General features: G+C 49.8%; 1 protein-coding gene across 2 annotated transcripts in view; it reads right to left on the bottom strand.

Annotated features, from left to right (window-relative positions):
* ZNF638 (zinc finger protein 638) overlaps positions 1 to 25,880 on the bottom strand; it is a 46,222-nt gene that overhangs the window by 858 nt on the left and 19,484 nt on the right. For both annotated transcript variants that reach the window (XM_039333806.1, XM_039333807.1), the window contains 14 exons: positions 24,470 to 25,075; positions 23,001 to 23,050; positions 22,729 to 22,860; positions 22,140 to 22,265; positions 20,859 to 20,900; positions 18,948 to 19,088; positions 18,284 to 18,409; positions 16,828 to 16,877; positions 11,264 to 12,587; positions 10,686 to 10,739; positions 7,826 to 8,975; positions 7,663 to 7,737; positions 5,706 to 5,795; positions 4,511 to 4,629 (listed from right to left, as the gene is read on the bottom strand). In XM_039333806.1, the coding sequence (XP_039189740.1) occupies positions 4,511 to 4,629; positions 5,706 to 5,795; positions 7,663 to 7,737; positions 7,826 to 8,975; positions 10,686 to 10,739; positions 11,264 to 12,587; positions 16,828 to 16,877; positions 18,284 to 18,409; positions 18,948 to 19,088; positions 20,859 to 20,900; positions 22,140 to 22,265; positions 22,729 to 22,860; positions 23,001 to 23,050; positions 24,470 to 25,075 (4,085 nt within the window). The remainder of the gene's footprint in view (positions 1 to 4,510; positions 4,630 to 5,705; positions 5,796 to 7,662; positions 7,738 to 7,825; positions 8,976 to 10,685; positions 10,740 to 11,263; positions 12,588 to 16,827; positions 16,878 to 18,283; positions 18,410 to 18,947; positions 19,089 to 20,858; positions 20,901 to 22,139; positions 22,266 to 22,728; positions 22,861 to 23,000; positions 23,051 to 24,469; positions 25,076 to 25,880) is intronic.

Raw genomic sequence — 25,880 nt, 5'->3', positions numbered from 1 at the left:
GACATCATCAGTGCTAGAAGGGAGGGTTTGTGGAGGAAGAGGAAGACTATGGGGTTCTTTGGTGCTCTCTGAGCTTGGTTTCCTTGCAGACATTTCATTACCCAACTAGAGAACATCATCAGTGCTAGAAAGGAGTGTGTTGTGTGGAGAAGAGGAGGAGGAGGAGGAGACGATGACGACCCTGGTGCTCTCTGAGCTTGGTGGTTTTCTGGCAGACGTTTCATTACCAAACTAGGTGACATCATCAGAGCTTAGAAGGGAGGGGGGTTTGTGAAGAATAGGAGGATGGGGAGGAAACCTTGGTGCTCTCTGAGCTTGGTGGTTTCCTTGCAGACATTTCATTACCCAACTAGAGAACATCATTAGTGCTAGAAAGGAGTGTGTTGTGTGGAGAAGAGGAGGAGGAGGAGGAGACGGAGACCTTCGTGCTCTCTGAGCTTGGTGGTTTTCTGGCAGACGTTTCATTACCAAACTGGATGATATCATCAGTGCTAGAAGGGAGGAGGGTTTGTGAGGAGGAGGAGGAGGACTGTGGGGTCCTGGGTGCTCTCTGAGCTGGGTGATTTCCTTGAAGGCGTTTCATGACCCAACTAGGTAACGTCATCAGTGCTAGAAGGGGGAGGGGTTTGAGAAGAGGAGGAGGAGGAGGAGGAGGATAACTGTGAGGTCCTTGGTGCTCTCTGAGCTGGGTGGTTTCATTGCAGACATTTCATGACCCGACTAGGTAACAGCATCAGTGCTAGAAAGGAATGGGGTTTGAGAAGAGGAGGAGGAGGGGGAGGAGGAGCAGGAGCAGAAGGGGGAGGAGCAGGAGCAGGAGAGGGAGGGGGAGGAGGAGGAGGAGGAGGACTGTGGGGTCCTGGGTGCTCTCTGAGCTGGGTGGTTTCCTTGAAGGCGTTTCATGACCCAACTAGGTAATGTCATCAGTGCTAGAAAGGAGTGGGCTTTGCTGTCACTTCCTATTCTGTGGCTTGCCCTGTCAGTGACGATGGGGGTGGTCTTAAGAGATTCTTTGGCTGGGCTGTTTGCTGTTGACTTTTTTGGCAGCTTCTTGACCGGGGTCTGGTTTACCTGATTGTTGGTCTGATGTTAATTAACCTGGGGGTTCATCCATGCTGATCCGGGTGCTGATGGCCGCTGGGGGTCGTTTTGTTCAGGGCTCTACACTAATGGCGGTCTTATTCTCAGTCCCTTCCCCAGGGGTTCCTAGAACTGCCTCTGCTTTTTCAAAACGACCACAGAGTCACCCTGTTCACCGCACAAACCGCCAGGACACCCCGAAATGTTTTTCCTGACAAATGCAGGCAGTTCAGACCTCACCAACCGATGGGACAGATCTGTTCCAAATCAAGTCACACTTGCAGGGGAAACTCGAAAAATTAGAATATCGTGCAAAAGTTCCATTGATTTCAGTAATGCAACTTAAAAGGTGAACCTAATATATGAGATAGACTCATTACCTGCAAAGCAAGATAGTTCAAGCCGTGATGTGTCGTAAGCGAGATGATGATGGCTTACAGCTCATGAAAACCCCAAATCCACAAACTGAGAAAATTGGAATATTGCATGCAATCAATAAAACAAAGATTGTACATAGAACAACATCAGACCTCTGAAAAGTATAAGCATGCATATGTACTCAGTACTTGGTTTGGGCCCCTTTTATTTATTTATTTATGAGACTTATATACCACTTTAAGTGCAAGCACTCTCTAAGCGGTGTACACCAGTAAGCAATGTGTGTATATATATTTACATTGCCCCCAACAATCTGGGTCCTCATTTTACCTACCCCGGAAGGGTGGAAGGCTGAGTCGACCTTGAGCCGGTGAGATTTGAACCGCTGACCGTCAGCTAAAGTGGCCTGCAGTACTGCACCCTAACTGCTGCGCCACCTCGGCTCATTTTGCAGCAGTTACTGCCTCAATGCGGCGTGGCATGGAAGCTATCAGCCTGTGGCACTGTTGAGGTGTTATGGAAGACCAGGGTGCTTCAATAGCAGCCTTCAGCTCTTCTGCATTGTTCGATCTCGTGTCTCTCATCTTTCTCCTGGCAATGCCCCATAGATTCTCTATGGCAGCAGTTCTCAACCTGTGGGTCAGGCCCCCATTTGGGGTCGAACGACCATTTCACGGGGGTCGCCAAACAACGCAGTCCGCCATTTTTCCCCCCTTTTCCTTAGCTGTGCGACTCCCTTTTATTCTATTGGCTTTTGAAAGCCAACAGAATAGACTCTCTTGAATAGAGTCTAATTCTATTGGCTTTCAAAAGCCAATAGGAATTGTCCAGGCTGTCTCTGCCCTGCTGAGCCCGCCAAAAGTCCCATTCTGCAAACGGGGCTGCACCAGTTGAGTCGTCCTCGACTTAACGACCGGTTGAGTAGTCCTCGACTTATGACCGGTTGGGGGGTCGCGGCATTAAAAAGGCTGAGAACCACTGAACTAGGGGGTTCAGGTCAGGCGAGTTTGCTGGCCAATCAAGCACAGTAACCCCCCGGTCATTGAACCAGGTTTTGGTGCTTTTGGCCTCTCCATTCTTCCTCCAGACTCTGGGTCCTTGGTTCCCAAATGAGATGCAAAAGTTGCTCTCATCAGAAAAGAGGACTTTGCACCACTGAGCAACAGACCAGTTCTGCTTTTTCTTTAGCCCCAGGTAAGGCGCTTCTGACGTTGTTTGTTGTTCAGGAGCGGCTTGACAAGAGGATTATGACATTTGAAGCTCATGTCCAGGATAGCCGTCTGGTGTGGTGTGTGTGTGTGGTGGCTCTTGATGCCCTGACTCCAGCCTCAGTCCACTCCTTGTGAAAGTCCCAAACACTTTTGAATGGCCTTTTCCTGACCATCCTCTCCAGGCTGCGGTCATCGCTGCTGCTTGCGCACCTTTTTCTTCCACACTTTCCCCTTCCACATAACTTTCTATTAACGTGCTTTGGGAACATCCAACTTCGTTTGCAATTACTTTTTGAGGCTTTCCCTCCTTATGGAGGGTGTCAGTGATGGTTTTCTGCACAACTGTCAGGTCAGCGGTCTTTCCCATGATTGTGATCCCTACTGAACCAGACTGAGAGACCATTTAAAGGCTCAGGAACCCTTTGCAGGTGGTTAGCTGATTAGAGTGAGCCTAGAATATTGAACCTTTTCACAATATTCTAATTTTCTGAGAGTGTGGATTTGGGGTTTTCATGAGCTGTAAGCCATCATCATCTCACTTATGACACATCACGGCTTGAACTCTTTGCTCTTTGCAGGTAATGAGTCTATCTCATATATTAGGTTCACCTTTTAAGTTGCATTACTGAAATAAATGGAACTTTTGCACGATATTCTAATTTTTCGAGTTTCACCTGTACTTCAACCCAAAGGCAAACTAGGTTAACTAGTGAAGAGGTTGCCTAGTCCGGGCCGAGCTCAGAGAACGCCAAGCTTCCCCCACTTCCACCCTGAGCTACAAATATTCTCCCCTCTGTGTGGTACAACTTGGGGTCTCTGCTTGCTCTCTGCAGCTCCCCCTCCTCCGTCCTTTTCAAGGCCTAGACCAGGGGTAGGTCACCTTGGCTCTTTTATGACTTGGGGACTTCAACTCCCAGAATTCCTGAGCCAGCCTGGCTCAGCTTGGAAACCTCTCCCTTTCCCCTCAGCGTGACTGGCTGAGGAATTCTGGGAGTTGAAGTCCACGAGTCATGAAGGGGCCTAGGCCAGAAGTAGGCCACCTTGGCTCTTTTATGACTGGTGGACTTCAACTCCCAGAATTCCTGAGCCAGCCACGCTGAGGGGAAAGGGAGAGGTTTCCAAGCTGAGCTGTGCTGGTTCAGGAATTCTGGGAGTTGAAGTCCCCAAGTCATAAAAGAGCCAAGGTTGCCTATCTCTGGCCTAGGCCTAGGCCGCTTTATGACTCGTGGACTTCAACTCCAGAATTCCTGAGCCAGCATGGGGGGGAACTTCCCTTCCTGAGCCAGCATGGGGGAAACTTTGGCCCCTTCATGACTGGTGGACTTCAACTCCCAGAATTCCTGAGCCAGCCACGCTGAGGGGAAAGGGAGAGGTTTCCAAGCTGAGCCATGGTGGCTCAGGAATTCTGGGAGTTGAAGTCCACGAGTCAGAAAGCGGCCTAGGCCTAGGCCAGGGGTAGGCAACCTTGGCTCTTTTATGACTGGTGGACTTCAACTCCCAGAATTCCTGAGCCAGCCTGGCTCTCCCTTTCCCCTCAGCATGGCTGGCTCAGGAATTCTGGGAGTTGAAGTCCACGAGTCATGAAGGGGCCAAAGTTTCCCCCATGCTGGCTCAGGAATTCTGGGAGTTGAAGTCCACGAGTCGTAAAAGAGCCAAGGTGGCCTACCCCTGTCCTTGGCCATCCCTATCCTGAAGACCTCGGGGGGGGGGGAGGGAATCCTGGGGAAGGGACCCCCCGGATACTGGCCAAGAGTCCAGCCGGCCCTGCAGGGAACACGGGGTTTACGCTCGGTTGAGGAAGTGACCCTGTGCCTCAGTTCCCCCTCGCGCCCCTTTGCTACCTCCATATTCTGCTGATGAAGCTGAGACAGGCAGTGGCTCTTCATGGATTCTTCGAACACGCAGAAGCAGGAGCAGATCTGGCAGAAGTAGCCCGCTTTGGGGACCAGGAAATCTAAATCTAGATTTGAGAAGGCGACAAACAAAATAAATTACAGCTTGACAAGGACCGCTGCGGTTCATCTTTTTAGCTACTGTTTGTTCGTTTTATTGATTAAGTCTGTTGGCTGCCCATCTCACCACAACAGCGCAGGAAGTGCCTGCAGGCTCATTTTTACCACCACCCCTAGCTTGCTATCACCTATTATCACCTTCCATTATTCCCTAAACCAGGAAATAGGCAAAGCATCCTTCTCTTTCCGTTTCTGCTTCCTGGCCTCGGCGTTTGGGGGGGGGGGCTGTCTTAGAGCACCCTAACCGCCTACGGTCTTTGAAGTGGGGGGCACCCAGAAAACCCGCCCTGATGGCTCAGATGTTCAAAGTACAGTGAAGACAGACGGACAGAGATGGCCATTCTCTCTGCAAGCAACCTCTGCCGAACACAATGAAGACTTTACGTTTCAGACTAGGCCAGAGCTGGGCAACCTTGGCTCTTTTATGACTGGTGGACTTCAACTCCCAGAATTCCTGAGCCAGCAGGGCTCAGCTTGGAAACTCTCCCTTTCCCCTCAGCATGGCTGGCTCAGGAATTCTGGGAGTTGAAGTCCACCAGTCATAAAAGAGCCAAGGTCGCCCACCCCTGGACTGGAGAAAGCCACCCATTGGCCCAATCTAGCTATTTAATGCAAGCCCCCCCATAACCTGAGGGGGGGGGTCTTTCCTCTGACTAATGATGCTCCATCGCTCGCTGGGTTGGGTGATTAAATCCCCTTTGATCTCCACCTTTTCCACTCAGTACGGCCCAAAATTTCCTTTGCCAAGCGAGACGGTTGATAAGTGAGTTTTGCCCCACCTTGCTTGCCATCGATGTTAAGTGAACCACTGCAGGGGTTGAGTTAGTGCAGGGTTAGGCCACCTTGGCTCTTTTATGACTGGTGGACTTCAACTTTCAGAATTCCTGAGCCAGCCTGGCTCAGCTTGGAAACCTCTCCCTTTCCCCTCAGCGTGGCTGGCCCAGGAATTCTGGGAGTTGAAGTCCACCAGTCATAAAAGAGTCAAGGTGGTCTACCCCTGGACTAGGCTGTCCCAAAGGCCTACCTTTCAGCTGGCTTGACGCCTTCGGCTTCTCCGCGGACTCTACTTTCCTTTGTTTAGTTTCCGGCTGTTCAACGTCGGATTCCATCCGACCTGCAACGGGGACATTCTGATTAGCAAGCAGGGTATAACTGACCCCTGGGCTGCCCGTCGTGCCACACGCTTTGCTTACATTGCTTGTATCTGAGGAGTAGCTGCCCACCTGTAGCAGGTGACCAGGGTGAGCCCGAGGGAGGGAGGAAGGGAGGGATTAAGCGGATCAAGTCCCTTCATATCCACAAGCGATCCAAGCCCAGGCCACTGGACCTGAATCCCACTGAGAGTCTTACCTACGGCCAATTTGTCACATTTCAGATTCTTTTTTTTTTTTTTTTAAGAAAATTTGATCGATTTTCTAGTTTTACATTTAAATATTTGAGAAGCAACGTGGCGGCTGAGTGGGTCCATACTTCCATAACATACAAATCTCTTTAGTACAGATCTCAAAACGATTGCATTAAATGTTTCCTCTCTTTTCCCCTTGGTATATTTACCGTCTCGTATTTGAGTTAATACTATTCTTATGATATGGATTATATAAAAAAATAAATAAGGTTTCGGATTCTTGTAGAGTGCAGGTAATAAATCTGTCTCTGTTTGAAGCGCCGTGGCTGCTGAATCCCTGCCTCTCCAAGCTTCAGATTCATTTATACATTTATTTATCTGGAGAATGCATGTGGCCACCCACTCACTCTCGGTGACTCTGGGCGGCTTAACCAAAAATAAAAAAACCCATATACGTCAATATAAAAAAAAAACTCTGCGCTGGCGACAGCAATCCGTCAAACAAGCCACCTGATGGACTCCCTCCCACTCTGGGGTCCCCAGACCGGTGGGCAGAACCCGGTCTTCAAGGGCCTTGAGGAAGAGTGTCAAAAGTGGGGGCCAGGCCAATCTCTGCGGGGATGAAGTTCACAGGGAGGGAGCCACCACGGAGAAGGCCCTTCTCCTGGTTCCCACCAGATGGACCTCCTCAAGAGAGAGGACCCATTACGTCCCCTGACTACACCCTCTGGCGGATCAGGTGGATACAACTGGGAAACGAGGGTCCTTCAAATAACAGGGAGGGAGCCACCACGGAGAAGGCCCTTCTTCTGGGTCCCGCCAGATGGACCTCCTCAAGAGAGGGGACCCATAACATCTCCTGTCTCCTTGCTCTAGTGGGTCAGGTGGATTCAACTCGGAAATGAGGGTCCTTCAAGTAACAGGGAGGGAGCCACTACAGAGAAGGCCCTTCTCCTGGGTCCCACCAGATGGACCTCCTCAAGAGAGGGGACTTGTTACGTCCCCTGCCTCCCTGCTCTGGCGGGCCAGGGGGATGTCATTGGGAAATGAGGGTCCTTCAAATAACAGGGAGGGAGCCACCACGGAGAAGGCCCTTCTTCTGGGTCCCGCCAGATGGACCTCCTCAAGAGAGGGGGCCCATAACATCCCCTGCCTCCTTGCTCTAGTGGGTCAGGTGGATACAACTGGGAAATGAGGGTCCTTCAAGTAACAGGGAGGGAGCCACCACGGAGAAGGCCCTTCTTCTGGGTCCCACCAGATGGACCTCAGGAGAGGGGACCCATTACATCCCCTGCCTACACCCTCTGGTGGATCAGGTGGATACAACTGGGAAACGAGGGTCCTTCAAATAACAGGGAGGGAGCCACCACGGAGAAGGCCCTTCTCCTGGGTCCCATCAGATAGACCTCCTCAAGAGGGGACCCCTAACATTCCTTGCCTCCTTGCTCTAGTGGATCAGGTAGATACAACTGGGAAACGAGGGTCCTTCAAATAACAGGGAGGGAGCCACCACAGAGAAGGCCCTTCTCCTGGGTCCCACCAGATGGACCTGCTCAAGAGAGGGGGCCCATAACGTCCCCTGCCTCCCCGCTCCGGCGGGCCAGGGGGATGTCACTGGGAAAAGAGGCACCCTTACCGAGTGACTGCTGCTTCTCCTGCGAACCGCTCCTCTTGCTGCTAGAAGACTGCTCCTTCTGGTTCGCAACCGGCTCTGCCAAGAAAAGGGGCACGTTTAGGTTCTCGCTCTGCTCACCGGGCGGTTCGCGGCTGTCCGCTATCGGGGCCGATCCCCTTCCTACCTGTCGGCGGCTGCTTGCAACCTGAATCGGTTTCCGCTACTGGGTCTGTCTGCTCCACGCCTCGCCCTTCTTCTTCTTCTTTAGACTCCAGCTCAGCCTTTTCCCTACCTAGGTCCACCTCCTCTTCTGCTTTGGGGTTCTCACTCGGAGGATCCTCCGGCTGGTCTGCCGACGCCTTCTCTTCCGGCAGCTCATCCCTCGGAGCGCTCTCCCTCGGCTCCGGCAAGGGGGCGGCCGGAATTTTAAAGTTTTCTAATGTGGCAGAAAACGGGACGTCCCGGTCGGCTTCTTCCTCCGGTGCGGTTTTGGTGGATTCTTTCAATTTCCTGCCGGTAGACAGGCCGGGTTTCTCTTCCTCTTCCTCCTCTTCGCTGCCCACCTCGTCCACAGTAACAAAGCTGAACTCTTCCTTCAGGCGGTTAAAGTCTTCCAGGAAGTCCTCGTCTTCTTCGGTCACCTCGTCTAGCGTCACCAAGGGCTGGTCGTCGCTGTCCTCGTGGATCTCGTCCACCGTGACTAAAACGCTGGGGTCCTCCGGGATCTGGGAGGAGAGAAAATCCCCAGCCGGCTCGGCCCCGGCCTTCCCCTCTTCCTTGCCTTTGAGCATCTCCTCGTCCTTGAAATGGGACGGCTCGTTCAGCGGAAGCTCCTCCACCTCGCCGATCTCGTCCACCGTCAACAATGGCTCCGTTTTCAGGTCCGGCTCGCTCTCCCCGGAGGCAAAGGGCTCCTTGGCCATCTCCGGAGGAGCGACGTCCTCCTGCTCGGAGATCTCGTCCAGGGTCACCAGCGACTGCGGGTCTTTCATGTCCTCGTCGATCAGCTCCTCCTCTTCGTTGACTTCGTCCACCGTGACCAGACCCTGGTCGTCGGTCATGGCTTCCAGGTTCAGGAGCTCCACCTGGCCCATCCCGCCTTCGTCTTCCCCGATTTCATCCAAGGTCACGAAGGAGACCTCGGTCTCGACCGCCACCGCCGCCGCCTTGGCTTTCTTTCTCTTGGAGCTGGGCTCCCCGGGGACGCTCTTCTTCGGCGGGTCCTTCCTTTTGCCCCTTACGGGGTTCCTTCGAGGCTGAGGAGACTCCACTTCGTCGACCACTTCGTCCATGGTAACAAACTCGTCCAAATTAAACGGGAAAAGCTCCTCCTCCTAAAAAAAAAAAAGAAGAAATAAAAGGGGGGGGGGAAGCCAGAGTTTTACACCGTTCGATATTTGTAAATGACGTAGAGAAACACCTGATTGTGGCAGATATTAAAAGTAAAGACAAAGTAGGCAACGAGTCCTTCTTTAGAAGAATGGATATTTAAAGTTTCTAACTTTGCAGGAAATGGCAAAAAGTTCTGCTTATTTGAAGGATCATACCACAAGAAAGATATATTATTGTATGGAGAAGATGGATAGATTATATTCAGAAAAAATATGGGGCTATAAAGTTTCATTTATTTTATGAGTAAATTTTATAGTAACTGTTGTAGAGATTTGTTTATATGTCTTAATTTAAGGGGAGTTAAAGGTTAAGTATGATGGTTTTTTTCTTTTTTTTCTTTTTTCTTTTATTATTGTTAACCTTCTTATTAATAACCCTGTACTCTGCTCTGGGAAGCAAGGGGGAGAAGGTTGAGGGTGGGTGGGTGGGTAATGATAATATAGTCATGGTAAATGCTTGGGCATTTCCCCTATGCTGCGTTCATGTGCGTGAGAGGGATGAGAAGGGAGGAAGGAGTAGGGAGGAAGTAGGATGGTTAGAGGAGATGGGGAGGGGAAGAGAGTAGGAGGGGAGGAGAGAAAGAGGAGGGAAGTAGGGAAGGTTTAGAGAGGGTGGACGCAGCCTGGGGGGAAGGGGCAGGCGGTACCAATGGTTAATTGTATTTTGTATGAATAAATGGAAAATAAAAACTTTTTAATAATAAAAGTAAAGACAAAAGGAAAAAAGGGAAGCATGATGGAAACACAGGGGATGCTTTAGAACAGGACTAGGCAACTATGACAACTTTACTACCTGTGGACGTCAACTCCCAGAATTCCACAGGAGGTGAAGTTGCCACAGTTTGCCCACCCTGGCTTTCGAAGGCGATCTGGATTGAAGGAGATCTTTCATAGGTTCAAGGAGGCATATAAGCCGCTTGCTTGTCATTTTCAGAGTCTGTTTCTGTCCACATTTTAACGGTCAAGAGCCAGTTAGGGTGTCACGGCTCAAAACAGGGAGATCCAGATTCTGCCTTGGGTGTGAAACCAACTGGGGGGCCTTGGGCCAGTACCTCTTGCTCAGCCCTGGGAAGGAAGAAATGGCAAACCACTTTTTTTTAAAAAAACCTGGGCCAGAAAACTGCAGGAGTCAAGATTGATTTGCAGGCTGCCCTCTCCCAAAAGTTAATTGCTAAAAAAAAAAAAGAACTCCGGAGTGGAATATGCACAGATCTGGGCAAGTCACTTTCACCCAACTGTCAAAATTCACTTTTCAGGAAAAAATTTTTCCTTAGAAGTAGCTAACAGTGAAGTTAAAAGAGTAGGGGATCCTTAATTCTTAATCGCCGCGTTAACAATTTGGACTCACGTTTTGGCAGGTTTAGGGCGGGGGTCTTCAAACTTGGCCCTTCGATGACTTGTGGACTTCAACTCCCAGAATTCCTCAGCCAGGCACGTGTGCCTGGCTGAGGAATTCTGGGAGTTGAAGTCCACAAGTCATCGAAGGGCCAAGTTTAAAGACCCCTGGTTTAGGCATATAGTCAGTAACTTCTTTAAAAAGATAGCTGGGGAATTCCAGCCCACCAGTCTTCAAGCTTGGATTCCCCGGCCTTAAAGTCATTCCCACGTATCGATACCCTGGGTTACAAGAACCGTGTTCATTGGCTTGCTTACCTCTTTGGGTTTGGGAGTGCTTTTAGAGGCTCTGGTATTTCTCCCAGCAGACACCTGGGGAGGAGAAGTTGAAAAGACGGTGAGCGCTTCAGGCTGAGGCCTGGCGGGCACCATTAAACCAGCAGGTCAGAGAAAGCGGTATTCTTTTACACGCCACAAGTTGAAACCATGCCAATCGTTTCTAAGACCCGAGTACTCAGCGCTCCAACAGCTTTTGTGGGTAACTTATCTGACTCCGGGATGGTCGAGTCTACGCGAAGCAGTCGGGGTGCCTCACGAGAAGCCGCGCCTCGCAAACAGGGGAGTCTCAGGAACCACCGCGGAAGGAAGGAAAGCAGGAACGAACACACACACCGCGTGTCCGCTCGGAAACTGCACTGTGAAGAGCCGGCTCTTTCCTCCCTTCCGCCAAACGCGTCCAGAGTCAAGCGTTTCCAAAGGCACCTCCCCGCCGGCGCGGCGTGCGTGGCACCACCGGACGCAGCCGCGTACAGGGGCAGGGAGGGGACGGGGACTCGCTCAAGGTCTGGAAGAAGCGTCAAGGTTAGGGGCCAGCCAGTGCTTTATCCCCTCCTCACCTTATTGCCGCCGGCATCCCGCTTGAGGGTGGAGGTTCTACTTTCTGGCTCCCGGCTCTGCTTCGGACTCCCCTTGGTCTCCGCCGGGGGGTCCTTCTCTTGCTGCGAGGAGCTCTTCCCAGGGCCTAACGCAACCACCACCACCGAACTCGTGCTTAGCTTAGATTTGGCGCTATCTGGGCCGACGCTGGGCCGACCGTTTGCGGGCCTTTGTTGACTCGGCTGTTTCGGCGACGGCGTCTTCTCAGCCGGCCCTTGGCTCTTGGGGACCGGCTTGCCGGCCGGCTTCTCCTCTTTCCTTCGAGCCGTGAGTCTCGACGCCTTGGATGGGTTCGAAGCCTTCGGGGCCGTTTTGCCGAGCGAAGCGGCCTCTGGGTTGGCTGCCGTCTCTGCCTCCGGCGTGCTCGCTTTGCCGGATTCCTCGGCTTCGGTTTGTCCCGGCCCTTTACCCTTTGGTGTCTTTGGCACAACGTGCTCGGGGTGCTGCACCTTGGTGCTCTCTCCTGGGGTCTCTTCTGGTTGTTTGAGTTCTTCGGTGCCTAACAGCAGGTTCTCAGGGAGCTTCTGCAGGGTTACTTCAACCCTGGCCAACTGCAGCTGAAACTTTTCCTTTAGGTTTTCCTTCGTTTCCGCCCCCGCCGGCTTGGCTGCTACCTCCACCTTCGCTCGAGAGGCGGCAGGGAGGCCCCCCGACTCTTCCTCCATCTTCACTTGAACCTTGGGGGCCGGCATTTCTGCTAACCCCACGGCGGCTTCCGTACGATCGGCTTCTGGAGACGTGGGCCTGTCCCTGGACAGCGTCTCCGCGCTTGGCGTTTCCTCCAGGGCACCTTCTGTAGGGCCCGGCCCCAGGTTTGTACTTGTGCCTTCTTCCGCGGCTGAGGCCGAGAGGGCTCTGGGGGTTCCTTCTTTCGAGGCAGCGTGCGCTTCTTCCGCTTTCCCAGGAAGAGGAGCTGCCTCCTCGTTTGCCTTCCCCCCCGAGGGCGAGGCCTTTCTCGGCAATTCCTGGTCAGGGTGATCAGTCCCTTTTTCTTCCTTTTTCACAGCGGAGGTCAAAGCACGGGCGTCTTCAGCTTGCCTTTCCGACGACTCCGAATCCTCAACGGCGCTCGGAATCCCGAGCCCAAACTCTTCCTTTATCGTTTTCGCGTCTTCTTCCGAGTCTTCGGTCTTCGGGGGCTGGGGAGCTCCTGCCCCTACCGTCTTCTGGCTATCCAGGGGCTCTTTATCTGGAATAGCCTCCGAGTCTTCCATGGCCTCTGTGGGAGGAACAGCCGATGGGTGCACCCCTCCTGATCCTTCGGGAATTGTTTTCAAGTCAGGGCTAAATGTATTTAAAAAAACAGAAGAGATCAAGCTAGGTTGAGAACGCCACAGTTATTAATTACCTCTCGGGGCCAAACGGCCGGGATCTCCTGAAGCAGGATGGCTGAGGGTGGGGAGGACTTAACTTGTCTACTACCCTCGGTGTAAGCCTGGGTGAAACGCTCCTTTCTAAGTTACCTAGCATTATGGCAGGCAACCTCAGAGCTTCTTTGAAGCTGACTATGGAAATGCTGAAGATGAGAACTTGGCAGGTGGGGGGGAAAAAAAAAACATACAAACACAGAGAGAAGTTGTGCTGAGGTGGTGAGTGAGTTATTTAAACTGAAAACAGAAATATTAATAGTTTTGTCCCCAAGGAACCAAAATGAGCCAGGACACTTCCACGGGGAACGGAAATATCCACATGCAAAAGGCTGTGCTGGAGTGTGTTCCACGTGACTTAATGGCTCCCAAGGAAATCTGAATTACAAGACAAAGTACACACAGGAATTTACACAGGGATTTTTCAAAAACGTAAGCAGTTTCAACAGCTCTGGCTGAGAGTCTTATCTTGTTTATTCGTTTTCCAACTGTTTTCAGCCAAATAAATGCCTTCGGGAAATCTGTAAGGAGATCTTCCATTTCCCTCCCTCCTCCTCCTCCCCCCCCCCTTTGGGACAATCATATGCCGTTATCTACGATTTGAAGGACAGGGTCTTTAAATCCAGATTGGATGATTTAGGGAAAGGGGCTGGAGTGTCAATATCACCACAACGGATGACGACAGGACCATCAAAACCGGATCATGGACAGGAATTGTCGTTTGTACGGCCAACACAAGAAACACAAAGCGACAGAATAGTAGACAATTGTGGGGGGAAAAAAATCCTCAAGTTGTCCTCAGAATCAGTAAGAGAAACAGGAATGTACTAATTGCAAACTTTCCAGGCCTTTGTCGTCACGGGAAAAGCTGTCATAATCTTCTGCACAGAAAATAAATAAATGATAGTGGGCAGAGCCCTGCAAAACGGGGCCAATTTTACAAGATCAAGATTTTGTCGCTGACAAGAGGCTGAGAAACTGGGGTCTTTCAAATGAGGACTGGCTTTTCCAACAGCCAGAAAAGAAGAAGAGGCCACGATGAAAAACAGAAGGATGGAGTGAAGAGCGGAAGTCAGACTGACCCCATTCCGAACAAACTTACTCAAGGTTAAGTCAAAAATCTCTTTAGGCTCGGGCTGGGACTTTTGAGCTGTGCTCCTCCATTCAATGGTATCGATCTTCTAGAGGCATAGCATTCAATCCTGAGAGATATCCTTCCCAAACAAATCTTATGTAACTGTATAGATGGAAAGGGCCTGTAAGACAGTGTTAACTATAAACAGCAGTCCTGCAAGAGCAGGCTTCTAAACAAAAAGATGTTTCAAGATAAGTGTAAAATCCCCTTTCCTTTTTTTTTGCTTTTCATCAATAAAAATAAATTACACTGAATTTCTTTTTCTGCTGGAAAAAGGATGAAGAAGTTGTTCAAAGCCCATTCAATCATCTCCTTAATCAAAGAGGGTTATTACCCATAAGCACTCTACCGAAAATATTTCAAATAGCTTCCGAGGAATACGGGAATTGGACTTAATCCACTTGGGAGAAGAAGGCTATTTTAAGACGAGGGGGAGAAAAAAAAAACCTTGGTAGTCTGGATGCCTCAGAAATCCAAAAGCTTTTGAGATAATGAAGGACAACAAAACCAGCATTCGTAAGCAAGAAAAAGAGATAGCATATTGGAAAAAATATGGGAAAATCGGGAAATAAAAATAAAGCTGCAGAAACTTGACAAGTCCTCTTGATTTCCGGGAGCGTGAAAAGAGCTTATTCCGCAGTCAGGTTCAGACACTATTGAGGAACTGAACGAAAAGGACAATCCAGTTTGGAAGTCAAAGGACAGCATCCAGCTTAACAGAGTAACGGAGCGGGGAGGGACCTTGAAGGTCTTCTAGTCCAGCCCCCTGCTCAGGCAGGAGAGCTTAGACCCATTTCAGACAGGCGGCAGTCCAGTCTCTTCTTAAAAGCCTCCAAGGATGGAGGATTCGTTCTTTTTCTCCACTTGAAATTCAGCCACTGTTCTGCCATTTTGATCTGCTTTCTTTTGGAAGGGGGGGGGGTAAAGGGGAAAAGTTGGCTGGAAAATTGTCGAGAGAGAGAGAGAGAGAGAGAGAGAGAGAGAGAGAGAGAGAGAGAGAGAAAGAGAAAGAGATGGAACAGAACAAAATATTCAGGACAGCTGCCAGGTCCTCTCAGTGAGAAGAGGATCTGCTCACGTTTGCATCACCTATCGTAACGGCCAGCAATGCTGGAAAGGTTTCATCAAGCCCGCCTGACCAACTGCAAAGATATAAATATGGTTTCCCCAAATACTGTTGATAAGAACGAGGCACAAGAACAATGAGCTTTCTCTCTGCGTTCTGTAGCTTGGAAGGTTTTCTGGCTTTCATCTCTTCTCAGCATTAAGAAGCACCTTATTTATAACAGGATGTCCAACTTCGGCCACTTGAAGCCCTGTGGACTTCGACTCCCAGAATTCCCCAGCCAGCTTTGCTGGCTGGGGAATTCTGGGAGTCGAAGTCCACAGGGCTTCAAGTGGCCCCGGTTGGACACCCCTGCTTTATAAGTTAACACAGAGTTTCTTCCACTTTAAATGGAAATGTCTGAAAAGATAATTTAGAAAGTAACACCTTGGAGCATCTAACAGCCGTACTGCTCCCTCCCTTTGACAGAACAGGTAGAAAAAGACAAAATAAAACACGGAGCTGTTTAGGAAGAGTCACCCTGGAGCCCCCGCCATTTCACCCAGAAATTCAAACATTTTCTGATGGGAAAAGAGACCACCGTGCCCATGCCAGTCTTCTCCATAGGCAACGTGCAGAGACCACCAACAACTCAAGAGGCTGGATGTGTATAAGTAAGTACTCTAAAAACAGTATTTTATTAGTTGTAATAAAATGAAATAAAATACACAAAACCTGCTCCAGGTCTACATCATTATATAGTTAGCGAATTCCATGGATATCGTTTCCAAAGGTTTTGGTTGCCTAAAGTACATTTATTTTAAAGGTGTATCTACAATATATATCGATAGATAGGTAAATTATATTCATGTGTCTAGAGTCAGCTAGGGAAAAGATGGGTTTGGGGTTACAAAGGCCGTTTTGAAAGGAAAATATCCCTTCATCGTGCATTACAATATCTTTGCTCCTTCACTGGTCTATTTATAAATATGTAAACGAAGTCCCAATACAGCTATTTGAATTTTGTGTTGCCTCTCCGTGGTTTGTCGTGTTTCAACCCCAGAACGTAATTTAGCACTTTGCACATTTTAGAGCAGTGGTTCTCAACCTTTTTAATGCCGCGACCCCCCCCCCCATCCGGTCGTAAGTCGAGGACTACTCAACCGGTCGTTAAGTCGAGGACTACTCAACGGGTGCAGCCCCGTTTGCAGAATGGGACTTTTGGCGGGCTCAGCAGGGCAGAGACAGCCTGGACAATTCCTATTGGCTTTTGAAAGCCAATAGAATGAGACTCTATTCAAGAGAGTCTCTTCTCTTGGCTTTCAAAAGCCAATAGAATAAAAGGGAGTAGCACAGCTAAGGAAAAGAGGGGGAAAAATGGCGGACTGCGTTGTTTGGTGACCCCCGTGCAATGGTCGTTCGACCCCAAATGGGGTCCCGACCCACAGGTTGAGAACCGCTGTTTTAGAGGTTGTTACCTCCTGGGTCACATGTCCCAGGTCCCAAGCCAACCAACTCAGAAAAATGAACCACGTTAACAGGAGGTGAGAAAAGGCACCAGGATTTAAAAAGCACTGGCCCTCAAAAATACAGGTCGGATGCCCGCAACAATTATACGTGCTGGTGTCACTCCTCAGGGCTCCTCTGTGTACCAGGAACAAAAGACAACTGAGACGGACGGATCTACATGCATGCATGCATTCAAAAACCCATTTATTCTTTCAACTGCTGTAGTTTCATGCTAGGTGCAGAAAGGGGCAAAGGAATGAGGGAAGCGGCAGGGGTCGGTTCTAAAAAGCCAGAAATCAAGGCTTTGCACTAAAGGGGAAAATGAGAATTATGTTTGTTTCGTATTTCAATCTCTCGCATCCCATCCCCACACCCATCCTCTCTCTCTCTCTCTTTCTCTCTCTCTCTCTCTCTCTTTCTCTTTCTCTCTCTCACACGCACCCACTTGGGATATCAATGAAAAAATACCTCTCTTGGCTTGCTTCTTGCGTTTTCTCTTCTTTCTTTACAGCATCGGCCTGTTAAAAAAAGTTCAGCTTTTTTTTTTTAATTATAAATTTTTACAATTTTACAATAAAAAACCCCTTCCCCAATCCCTCCCAACCCTCCCCAAAACCCTCCCCCCTTCTTCCCAGAGCTGAATACAGGGTTAACTAGAACTTAAAAGGAAAAACTTTTAAACTCAAATAAACCTCAAACAAATATAATTACATTCAATAAATGAATTATTAAGTACTTTAACCCCATTATGTATGAAAAACAGAAAGAGAAAAAGAAGAAAAGAAGAAGAAAAAAACCTTCTTCCAATACTATCCTATTAACAACCAAAAAAAGTTCAGCTTTTTGATATGCAAGAAACAATATCGCAACGTGACGGCCTAAACCAGTGATAGCAAACCTTTTAGAGACCGAGTGCCCAAACTGCAACCCAAAACCCACTTATTGATCACAAAAAGCCAGGGCCGCATCAGCATTGTGGTGCCCTCGGGGGGCGGGAGGGGGGGGAGGAGGTGCCTCTGAGTGCCGCCTCTGGTACAGAAAAACCAGGGGCGCAAAAATGGGCCACTGTGCCGCAAGGCACAAAAATGGCTGCTGCTGCTGCTTCGCAGTATGCAGATACAAGGCGCTGCACCATGCAAGAACAGGGCAGGGCTAGTGAGTATCATGCAGGCACTAGCCCTGCCCCGTTTGCAGCGTGTGCGTGCTCGCGGCCCCGTGTGCGCATGCATGCACGTAAAATGCTTCCCCCTCCCTTTTCTTCCAGTCCACCAATCGACAATGGTTGGGGACCTCTGCTCTACCACCTCTACTCCAGCTTGGTAGTCGGCCGCTTAGCCTCCTTTGTGCTGGGTGGGGCTCCTGCTCCCGATGGCGATGGCGGCCTGATGGACCTGCTGCTGGTGGCAGTGGCACGTGTGCCAACAGAGAGGGCTCTGAGTGCCACCTCTGGCAACCGTGCCATAGGTTCGCCACCACCAGCCTAAACCTAAACCTAAGGTGTCAAACTCACAACGTCACGTGATGTGTTGCGACTTTTTTCCCACTGCCGGCAATGGAGTGGGCACGGTTCCAGCATGATGGATCCGGCAGTTTGACACCCCTGGCTTAAACGCAAAAGCTGGAAAATCATTGGTAAGTTTTTACAAATTCTGGGTATAAATTCTGCAGGCTACACTTCCATTCTACCCTAATTTGCAACCCTGCTCAGAGGGTGAATTTCCAGACAGCTGTTTCTCAATCATCCTTCATCTGGCAACAACAACAACCCCAAAAAAAAAAAAAAAAAAAAAAAACCAGCTACCTGTACGCCAACAGGTTGTCATAAAAAATCACAAGCATTCTCAATATTCAGAACCATCCTAGATATTGGAAGGGCTACAAACTAATTCAAAACCAAGAGGCCAAATAAATGAAGAGGACTTACAGCTGCAGGTTCTATTCTGGGCGAGCGTGAGATCGTCAGCTGGACTTCTCCCAAACTGTAGGGATACCTTTTTAAGAAGCGACACATGGAGGCTGCTGACTCGGCGCTGTTCAGCTGGAGAACCGCCTTCAAAATTCAAAAAGGGCAGAAAATCAACACGGAAGCCTCTGGGCTTGTGGCAGAAGCGGCGTTTCTTCAAGGGGAACCTGCAAGAGGGCAGCTGCCTTCCCACCAGCCCCTTGAAAGGAAGGCTTTGTGGGAGTCTGAGGGGGCTCCCGGTTTTTCAACTCTTTAAAAAAAGTTTTTAAATACTTCAAGCATTCCTTGAACCGAGGGACAGAATGTACCGATAGCCCTCAGCTAGAGGCTAAAACATACAAAGAATGGCTGCTGGAATTGGGGATGTCTGGTTTAATGAAGAGAAGGACGAGGGGGGACAGGATAGCAGCCTTCCAGTATCTCAGGGGCTGCCCCAAAGAAGAGGGAGTCAAGCTATTCTCCAAGGCGCCTGAAGGCAGGACAAGAAGCAATGAATGGAAACTGACCGAAGAGAGAAGCAACCTGGAACTAAGGAGAAACTTCCTGATAGTGGGAAAAATTAACCGGTGGAACAACCTGCCTCCCACAGACGTTGGGCTCCCGCTTTGTAGAAAGCAAAGATCACCTTGTTCTTATTAGTTATCACCATGTAGTGATCCACTCGTCCGAAGCGGAGGCCGACGCAAAGGATTTCAAGCTCTGAGTAGCCGTCGTCTGGCAGGTTCCCCAGATGCACAAACTGGGTGTAGAGCGACTCCGTGTTCACCTGGTGGAAAGGAAAGGCAAGCTCACAAATTGGGCCGGGGGTCCTTAATTCGAGTCAACTGATCCTTTGGAAGACTCCTCCTCAGTTTAACCACAAGCCCAGCCTATTTTCCGCCTTCTTCCAGGGAAGCACAGGACTCAAGAGGAATCTGCCGCTTCTCCCAACTCTTTTCCATGATTAAAGCCGTTATTGTGGTTTTTTGTTGTTGTTAGTTGCGAAGTCGTGTCCGACCCATCGCGACCCCATGGCCAACGTTCCTTCAGGCCTTCCTGTCCTCTACCATCTTCTGGAGTCCATTGAAGCTCATGCCTCCTGCTTCAGGGACTCCATCCAGCCACCTCCTTCTCTGTTGTCCCCTTCTTCTCTTGTCCTCCATCTTTCCCAACATCAGGCCCTTCTTCTCCAGGGAGTCCTTCCTTCTCATTAGGTGGCCAAAGGACTTGAGTTTCAACTTCAGGATCTGGCCTTCTCAAGAGCAGTCGGGGTTGATCTCCTCTAGGACTGATCGTCTTGGTTGTCATCACACAATTACTTTTGAAGTGGTACCAAGGCCGAAGACACTCTACACTACACTGTCCACCTTAAATCAGGATGCTAGTTTCCTGCTGCTTATATCCTCAACGTGCAATTACGTTTTTAATCAATGCTTTCCAGACACATCCATTCTTCACAGGAGATGGACTATTTCACAGTCTCCCCCCCACCGGCAAAAAAAAAAAAAAAAAACTGTTTTGCTATTTTTGTAGCCCCTTTCTCTACCCCAAGGGCCCAGCCAGACATGTCAAACACAAGGTCTGGGGCCGGATGCGGCCCACGAAGTGGTTTCACGCGGCCCGCAAAGCCATCCTGGAAACAGTGAGGGAACAGCCCCTGCTGCCTTGGCCCTGGCCCAGGTCGGCCGGGAGCCAATGTACAATTTTGTGGTGGCCATCTATGCTGAAACACATTCAGTCTTAGCTCCACAAGGCTGTCTGGAAACAGCGAGGGACCGGCCCCTGCCGCGTCGCCCCCGCCCCCTGAGTGCATGCTGGGGAGGGGTCACCCTTTGTGAGGAATAAAGAAATGGACTATGCCTTGGCGCTTGCCCGTCCCACCCTCTTCTGCCAGAGACCCTCAGATCTCTGAGATGGTGCAGCAGTTAGGGTGCAGTACTGCAGGCCACTTTAGCTGACTGTGTTCAGCAGGTCAGCGGTTCAAATCTCACCGGCTCAAGGTTGACTCAGCCTTCCATCCTTCCGGGGTAGGTAAAATGAGGACCCAGATTGTTGGGGGCAATGTAAATATATATTTACCTCAGAAAACAAATATATATATATATATGTGTGTGTGTGTGTGTGTATACATACACACACACACACATATACATACACACACACACACACACATACACATATATACATACACACACACACACACACACACACACACACACACACACACACACACTGCTTACTGGTGTACACCGCTTAGAGAGTCCTTGCACTTAAAGCGGTATATAAGCCTCATAAATAAATAAATAAATAAATAAATAAATCTGTCCCACTCCTGCCCAGGCCCCCACGGGCACCCTTGATGCGAACGATGTAGAGCTGGCCATGCCCACCCAGTAGGCCACACCCACTCCAGCCACACCCACCCAGTAGGCCGCACCCACGCAGCCCCCCCCCCCAGGGCAACTGCAATGCTGATGCGGCCCTCAATGAAATTGAGTTTGACACCCCTGGCCCTGACTGAGTAACAACACATTAAGGAACAACTCTGGTTACTTACATCTGGATTGGCATCTTTAATCATCGCAGTAAATATCATTTCCTAAAAAGGGCCAAGAAAATTTAGGCGATTAGAAGACGGTGTTTATCGTTTTACAAAGTCTCCCTTAATCACCCATCTTCTGCTGGCAATCTTCTTAATTTGTCAACTCCCGGGTCCAAGTCAGGGTGCTGGCTGTCACCTTCAAAGCCCTACTTGACCTGGGACTAGGTTCTTTGAAGGACCATCTTTTCCCAGTTCCATCCACCTGACTCACCAGAGTGGGGAGGCAGGGGATGGTGCAAGTCCCCCCCAAGAAGGGCCTTCTCCGTGGTGGCTCCCTCCCTGCACCTCATCATTCCTGCGGAGGTAAAATTGGCCCCTACTTTGACACTCTCTTGTAAGACCCTGAAGATGTGGTTCTGCCAAAGGGATTGGGGACCCCCAGGGCGATACAGAGCCCAACAAGAGCTGATTTAATTGTCGCCATCAGAGATATGTGTGTGTGTGTGGGGGGGGTGTTATTGCTTTTTTATTGTTCTTGTATTAGGCTTTTATTCTTGTAAGGCACCCGAAGTCACTGAGAGTAACTCAAGTGGACATATACATTTTCTTAGGTAAGTAAATACCTTTTTTCCACAGCTTTCCCTCTCACTCACCTTCCCATTTTCCTGTGACATATACTACACCCCAAGAGTATAACCACAATTTACAACTGACGAAAGAAGCCAAGAAGTGTTACTGGACAATCAGGAGCCGGCAAACAATTCTGTCCTCTTCAGTCGTTGCAATTCACTACGCCTAGCTAGATATTTAGGAGCAATGAGGGAGCTGGGTAACAAAGAATCTTCTAGTTCTGCCTTCCCCAACCTAGTAGTTCTATTGATATAAAGCAGGGGTAGGCAACCTTGGCTCTTTTATGACTCGTGGACTTCAACTCCCAGAATTCCTGAGCCAGCATGGGGGAACTATGCCTCCCTTCATGACTGTGGAATTCAACTCCCAGAATTCCTGAGCCAGCATGGGGGAACTATGCCTCCCTTCATGACTGTGGAATTCAACTCCCAGAATTCCTGAGCCAGCATGGCTCACCTTGGAAACCTCTCCCTTTCCCCTCAGCATGGCTGGCTCAGGAATTCTGGGAGTTGAAGTCCACGAGTCATAAAAGAGCCAAGGTTGCCTACCCCTGATGTAAATTATTAACCACCTTTTGTTTAATTTATTCTTTAACAAACACTTAAGAACAGTCGCCCTGGGGCAAGACGGCCAGCAAATAAATGTAATAAATAAAATTTCACTGACCTCATTTAGATCCTTCAGCTCAGGGACCAGAGAAATGCAGAGCTGGTTCCTTTCCACCCACATTGGGAAGCAGGTATAAAACTTCACCATGGAATCTGCAGATTTGCGACTTATTTCTATGTATGCCTTTTTAAAAATAAAATAAAATAAAGGAGGAGGAGGGAGGAGGAGGAGGAGGAGGAGGAGGAGGAGGAGGAGGAGGAGGAGAGGAGGAAGAAGAAGAAGAAGAAGAAGAAGAAGAAGAAGAAGAAGAAGAAGAAGAAGAAGAAGAAGAAGAAGAAGAAGAAGAATAAGAAGAAGAAGAAGAAGAAGAAGAAGAATAAGAAGAAGAAGAAGAAGAAGAAGAAGAAGAAGAAGAAGAAGAAGAAGAAGAAGAAGAAGAAGAAGAAGAAGAAGAAGAAGAAGAAGAAGAAGAAGAAGAAGAAGAAGAAGAAACAACTGTTATCAATGACCGGAACCCAAATGACTTCTTTGTTTCAAATGTTGGCACTGGGTGGAAAAATGCATCGTTCCCAATCATTAATTAATAAAGAACGAATCAAATATATCCCCCCCCCCTTTCTAACACCTTGTACACATTGTTCAGTACCTTTTTATGCGAAGACACAATTAAAATATCTTTGACTTTCCCAAAGGGCTTGGTTAGGTTTCGGATCTCCTCCAGACTCAGCCCGGCCTCGGGGAAACTGGAGATCATCACGACACACATCTCTTCTGCGTCCTGGGGAAAACGGAAACAGCAAATCGGAATCTTTATTGGGCAAGTTTAACATTCCCCTGCCGTTTCCCGCTTCCCGCCTTGAGGACCTGCCCAGCGGTGGGACTTTCCAACCGCAATGAAGGAGGAGGAGACAAGGTTACCTTGTTGGCAGATTCCACCACTTCAGGACTCTCCACCGCTTCTGACTTATCTGTAATTTTTTTTAAAAGAATTTTTTTTTAAAAAAAAAAATTAAACAATTCTTACTGGTTGAAGAGTTACTCGGGAGAGCTATTAACAGTGGTTCTCCACCTGTGGGTCGGAACCCCATTTGGGGTCGAACGACCATTTCACGGGGGTCGCCAAACAACGCAGTCCGCCATTCCCCCCCCCTTTTCCTTAGCTGTGCTCCTCCCTTTTATTCTATTGGCTTTTGAAAGCCAATAGAAGAGATTCTCCTGAATAGAGTCTAATTCTATTGGCTTTCAAAAGCCAATAGGAATTGTCCAGGCTGTCTCTGCCCTGCTGAGCCCGCCAAAAGTCCCAGTCTGCAAACGGTGCTGCATCGGTTGAGTAGTTCCCGACTTACGACCGGTTGAGTAGTCCTTGACTTACGACCGGTTGGGGGTCGCGGCATTAAAAAGGTTGAGAACCACTGAGCTGTTAAGATTCCTCAGGGGAGCAGGAATTCATGGTATATTCTGCTCATTCTATAGCTGTGTTGTTTTTTCTCAACCGTAGTCATTTGAAGGCCCTTTGATGACTTGTGGACTTCAACTCCCAGAATTCCCCAGCCAGCTGAAGTCCACGTTATCTTAAACGTGCCCGATGTTCAGAAACGCAGCTCTTACAGACTTGGGTTTGTTCACCTTCACACCCTTCCAAGATGGAGGGACTTCAATTCCCACAACTGCCGGCTAGCAAAGTCTGGGAGCTGGAAGTCCACGCCGTCTTCCACGTTGCCAAGCAAGAAAACCACGCTCCCAGAAAATGACTTGCCTGCCCGCATACCCCGCTACCACCCTATCCACGGCTCCCGCGGAGCGGTGTCCCAAACCTCCGTGCAGAAAGCCCGGCCCAAGAGACCCTCCAAAGGGTCTGCCCTGGATGAGGCCACCGCTTCTGCCAACCGCATCTCTTCCCGCAGGAAGCGGCCTCTTGGCGCCCACTGCTGCCCGCCTTGCCCCTCCCGCCAACTGACGGAGGCTCCAAAGGGGGACGGGTCCCAGTGCCCACCTCAAGGGGGCTACAGAGACAACCTTAGGGACCAGCTGGGAAGCCCCCTAAGGAAGCTGGGAAGTTGCAGCTGGCAGGGCCTTTTCTGCGGTGGCTCCGAAGTGGTGGAATCAACTCCCCCCCCCCGAGATTCGAACTACTCCCACCTTGCCGGCCTTCAAGAAAGCCATTAAAACTCTCCTGTTCCGGCAGGCCTGGGGTTGGGGGGGGGGGGGGCGGAGGATACGATTGGAACATGCTATATGAATGCACTCCTTTTTATTGTTATATTTATTGTTTTAATTTTGAGTCCCTAGGGATTGGGCGGCATATAAATTTTATTAATAAGTAAATAAAATAAAATAAAATAAAATAAAATAATAAATCTATCTGCCCACAGTGGAGGAAAGGTTACCTGGGGCTTCCGCTGGCTTGCTGGGCTCCTTGGCCTGAGATTCTCCGCTGGCTTGGCTGCTCTCGCCAGCCTTCGGCTCCTTCGGAGACTCTTTGGACTCTGTTACTTTCTTCACCTTCACCGGCTCTTTGGCGTCCTTCGAGTCCCCCTCTTTTTTGGGCTCTGCAGCCTTCTTGGCCTTGGGGGGCTCGCTGGCTTTCTTGTTTTCTAGCCCCTTCTTGGCCTTCAGCGATTCTTTGGCCTTGGGATCCGTGCCCTTCTTGGCCTTGACGGGCTCCTTCGCTTTGGGTTCTCCCGCTTTCTTGCTCTTCGGCCCTCCTTCTTTGTCCTTGCTCTTCGGCCCCCCTTCTTTGTCCTTGGGCTCGGCCAGCTTCTTGGTCTTCGGAGGCTCTTTGACCTTGGGGTCGACCGATTTGGCGGCCTCCGCCACCTTTTTTCCCTTAGGGGGGGGTTTCCCCTCTTCCGAGGGGGCGGCCTCGGCGGTGTTGTTTTGTTTTACGGCTGCTGCGCCCGGTTTCTTGGCCTCTGTCGTTTTCTTGGGTTTTACGGCGGCCTTGGGCTCCCCGCTCTTTACAACTTTCCCCGGTTTCTTCGTATCGGTTTTCGCTGTGGTCAAATAAAGCACCGGTCGTTAGGGGGGGGGGAACAACACATTCCTGGGAACACGCCACGACATCGGTGTTTTTCAAACACGGCAACTTTTAAGATGCGTAAGCTGGAGGGTTCTGGGAACGGAAAGTCCAGGCGGCTTCAAGTTGCCACGTTTGAAAAAAGATTGCATGAAATCGACCGATGGGATGCCTGGGCAGATTAAAGACGAAAATATCCACCCTAAAAACATTAACACGCTGGTCAGAGGGAGATGCAAGCTGGAAGTAGTAAAGAGGAATTTCCTGACAATGAGAACGATTAATCAGAGAAACAGCTTGCCTCCTGGAGTTGTGGGTGCTCCATCGCTGAAGGTTTTAGAGAAGAGACTGGAGAGCCATTTGTCCAGGCAGGGGTAGGCAACCTTGGCTCTTTTATGACTGGTGGACTTCAACTCCCAGAATTCCTGAGCCAGCCATGCTGAGGGGAAAGGGAGAGGTTTCCAAGCTGAGCCAGGCTGGCTCAGGAATTCTGGGAGTTGAAGTCCTTCAGTCATAAAAGAGCCAAGGTTGCCTACCTCTGGCCTAGGCCTAGGCCGCTTCATGACTGGTGGACTTCAACTCCCAGAATTCCTGAGCCAGCCATGCTGAGGGGAAAGGGAGAGGTTTCCAAGCTGAGCCAGGCTGGCTCAGGAATTCTGGGAGTTGAAGTCCTTCAGTCATAAAAGAGCCAAGGTTGCCTACCTCTGGCCTAGGCCTAGGCCGCTTCATGACTGGTGGACTTCAACTCCAGAATTCCTGAGCCAGTGTGGCTCAGCTTGGAA

The sequence above is a fragment of the Crotalus tigris genome, unplaced genomic scaffold (assembly GCF_016545835.1).
Source record: "Crotalus tigris isolate CLP2741 ecotype Arizona unplaced genomic scaffold, ASM1654583v1 scf7180000024513.1755786, whole genome shotgun sequence".
Classification (NCBI taxonomy): Eukaryota; Metazoa; Chordata; class Lepidosauria; order Squamata; family Viperidae; genus Crotalus; species Crotalus tigris.
The sequence above is the reverse complement of the archived record's forward strand: the minus strand, read 5'-3'. Positions and strand labels throughout refer to the sequence as shown.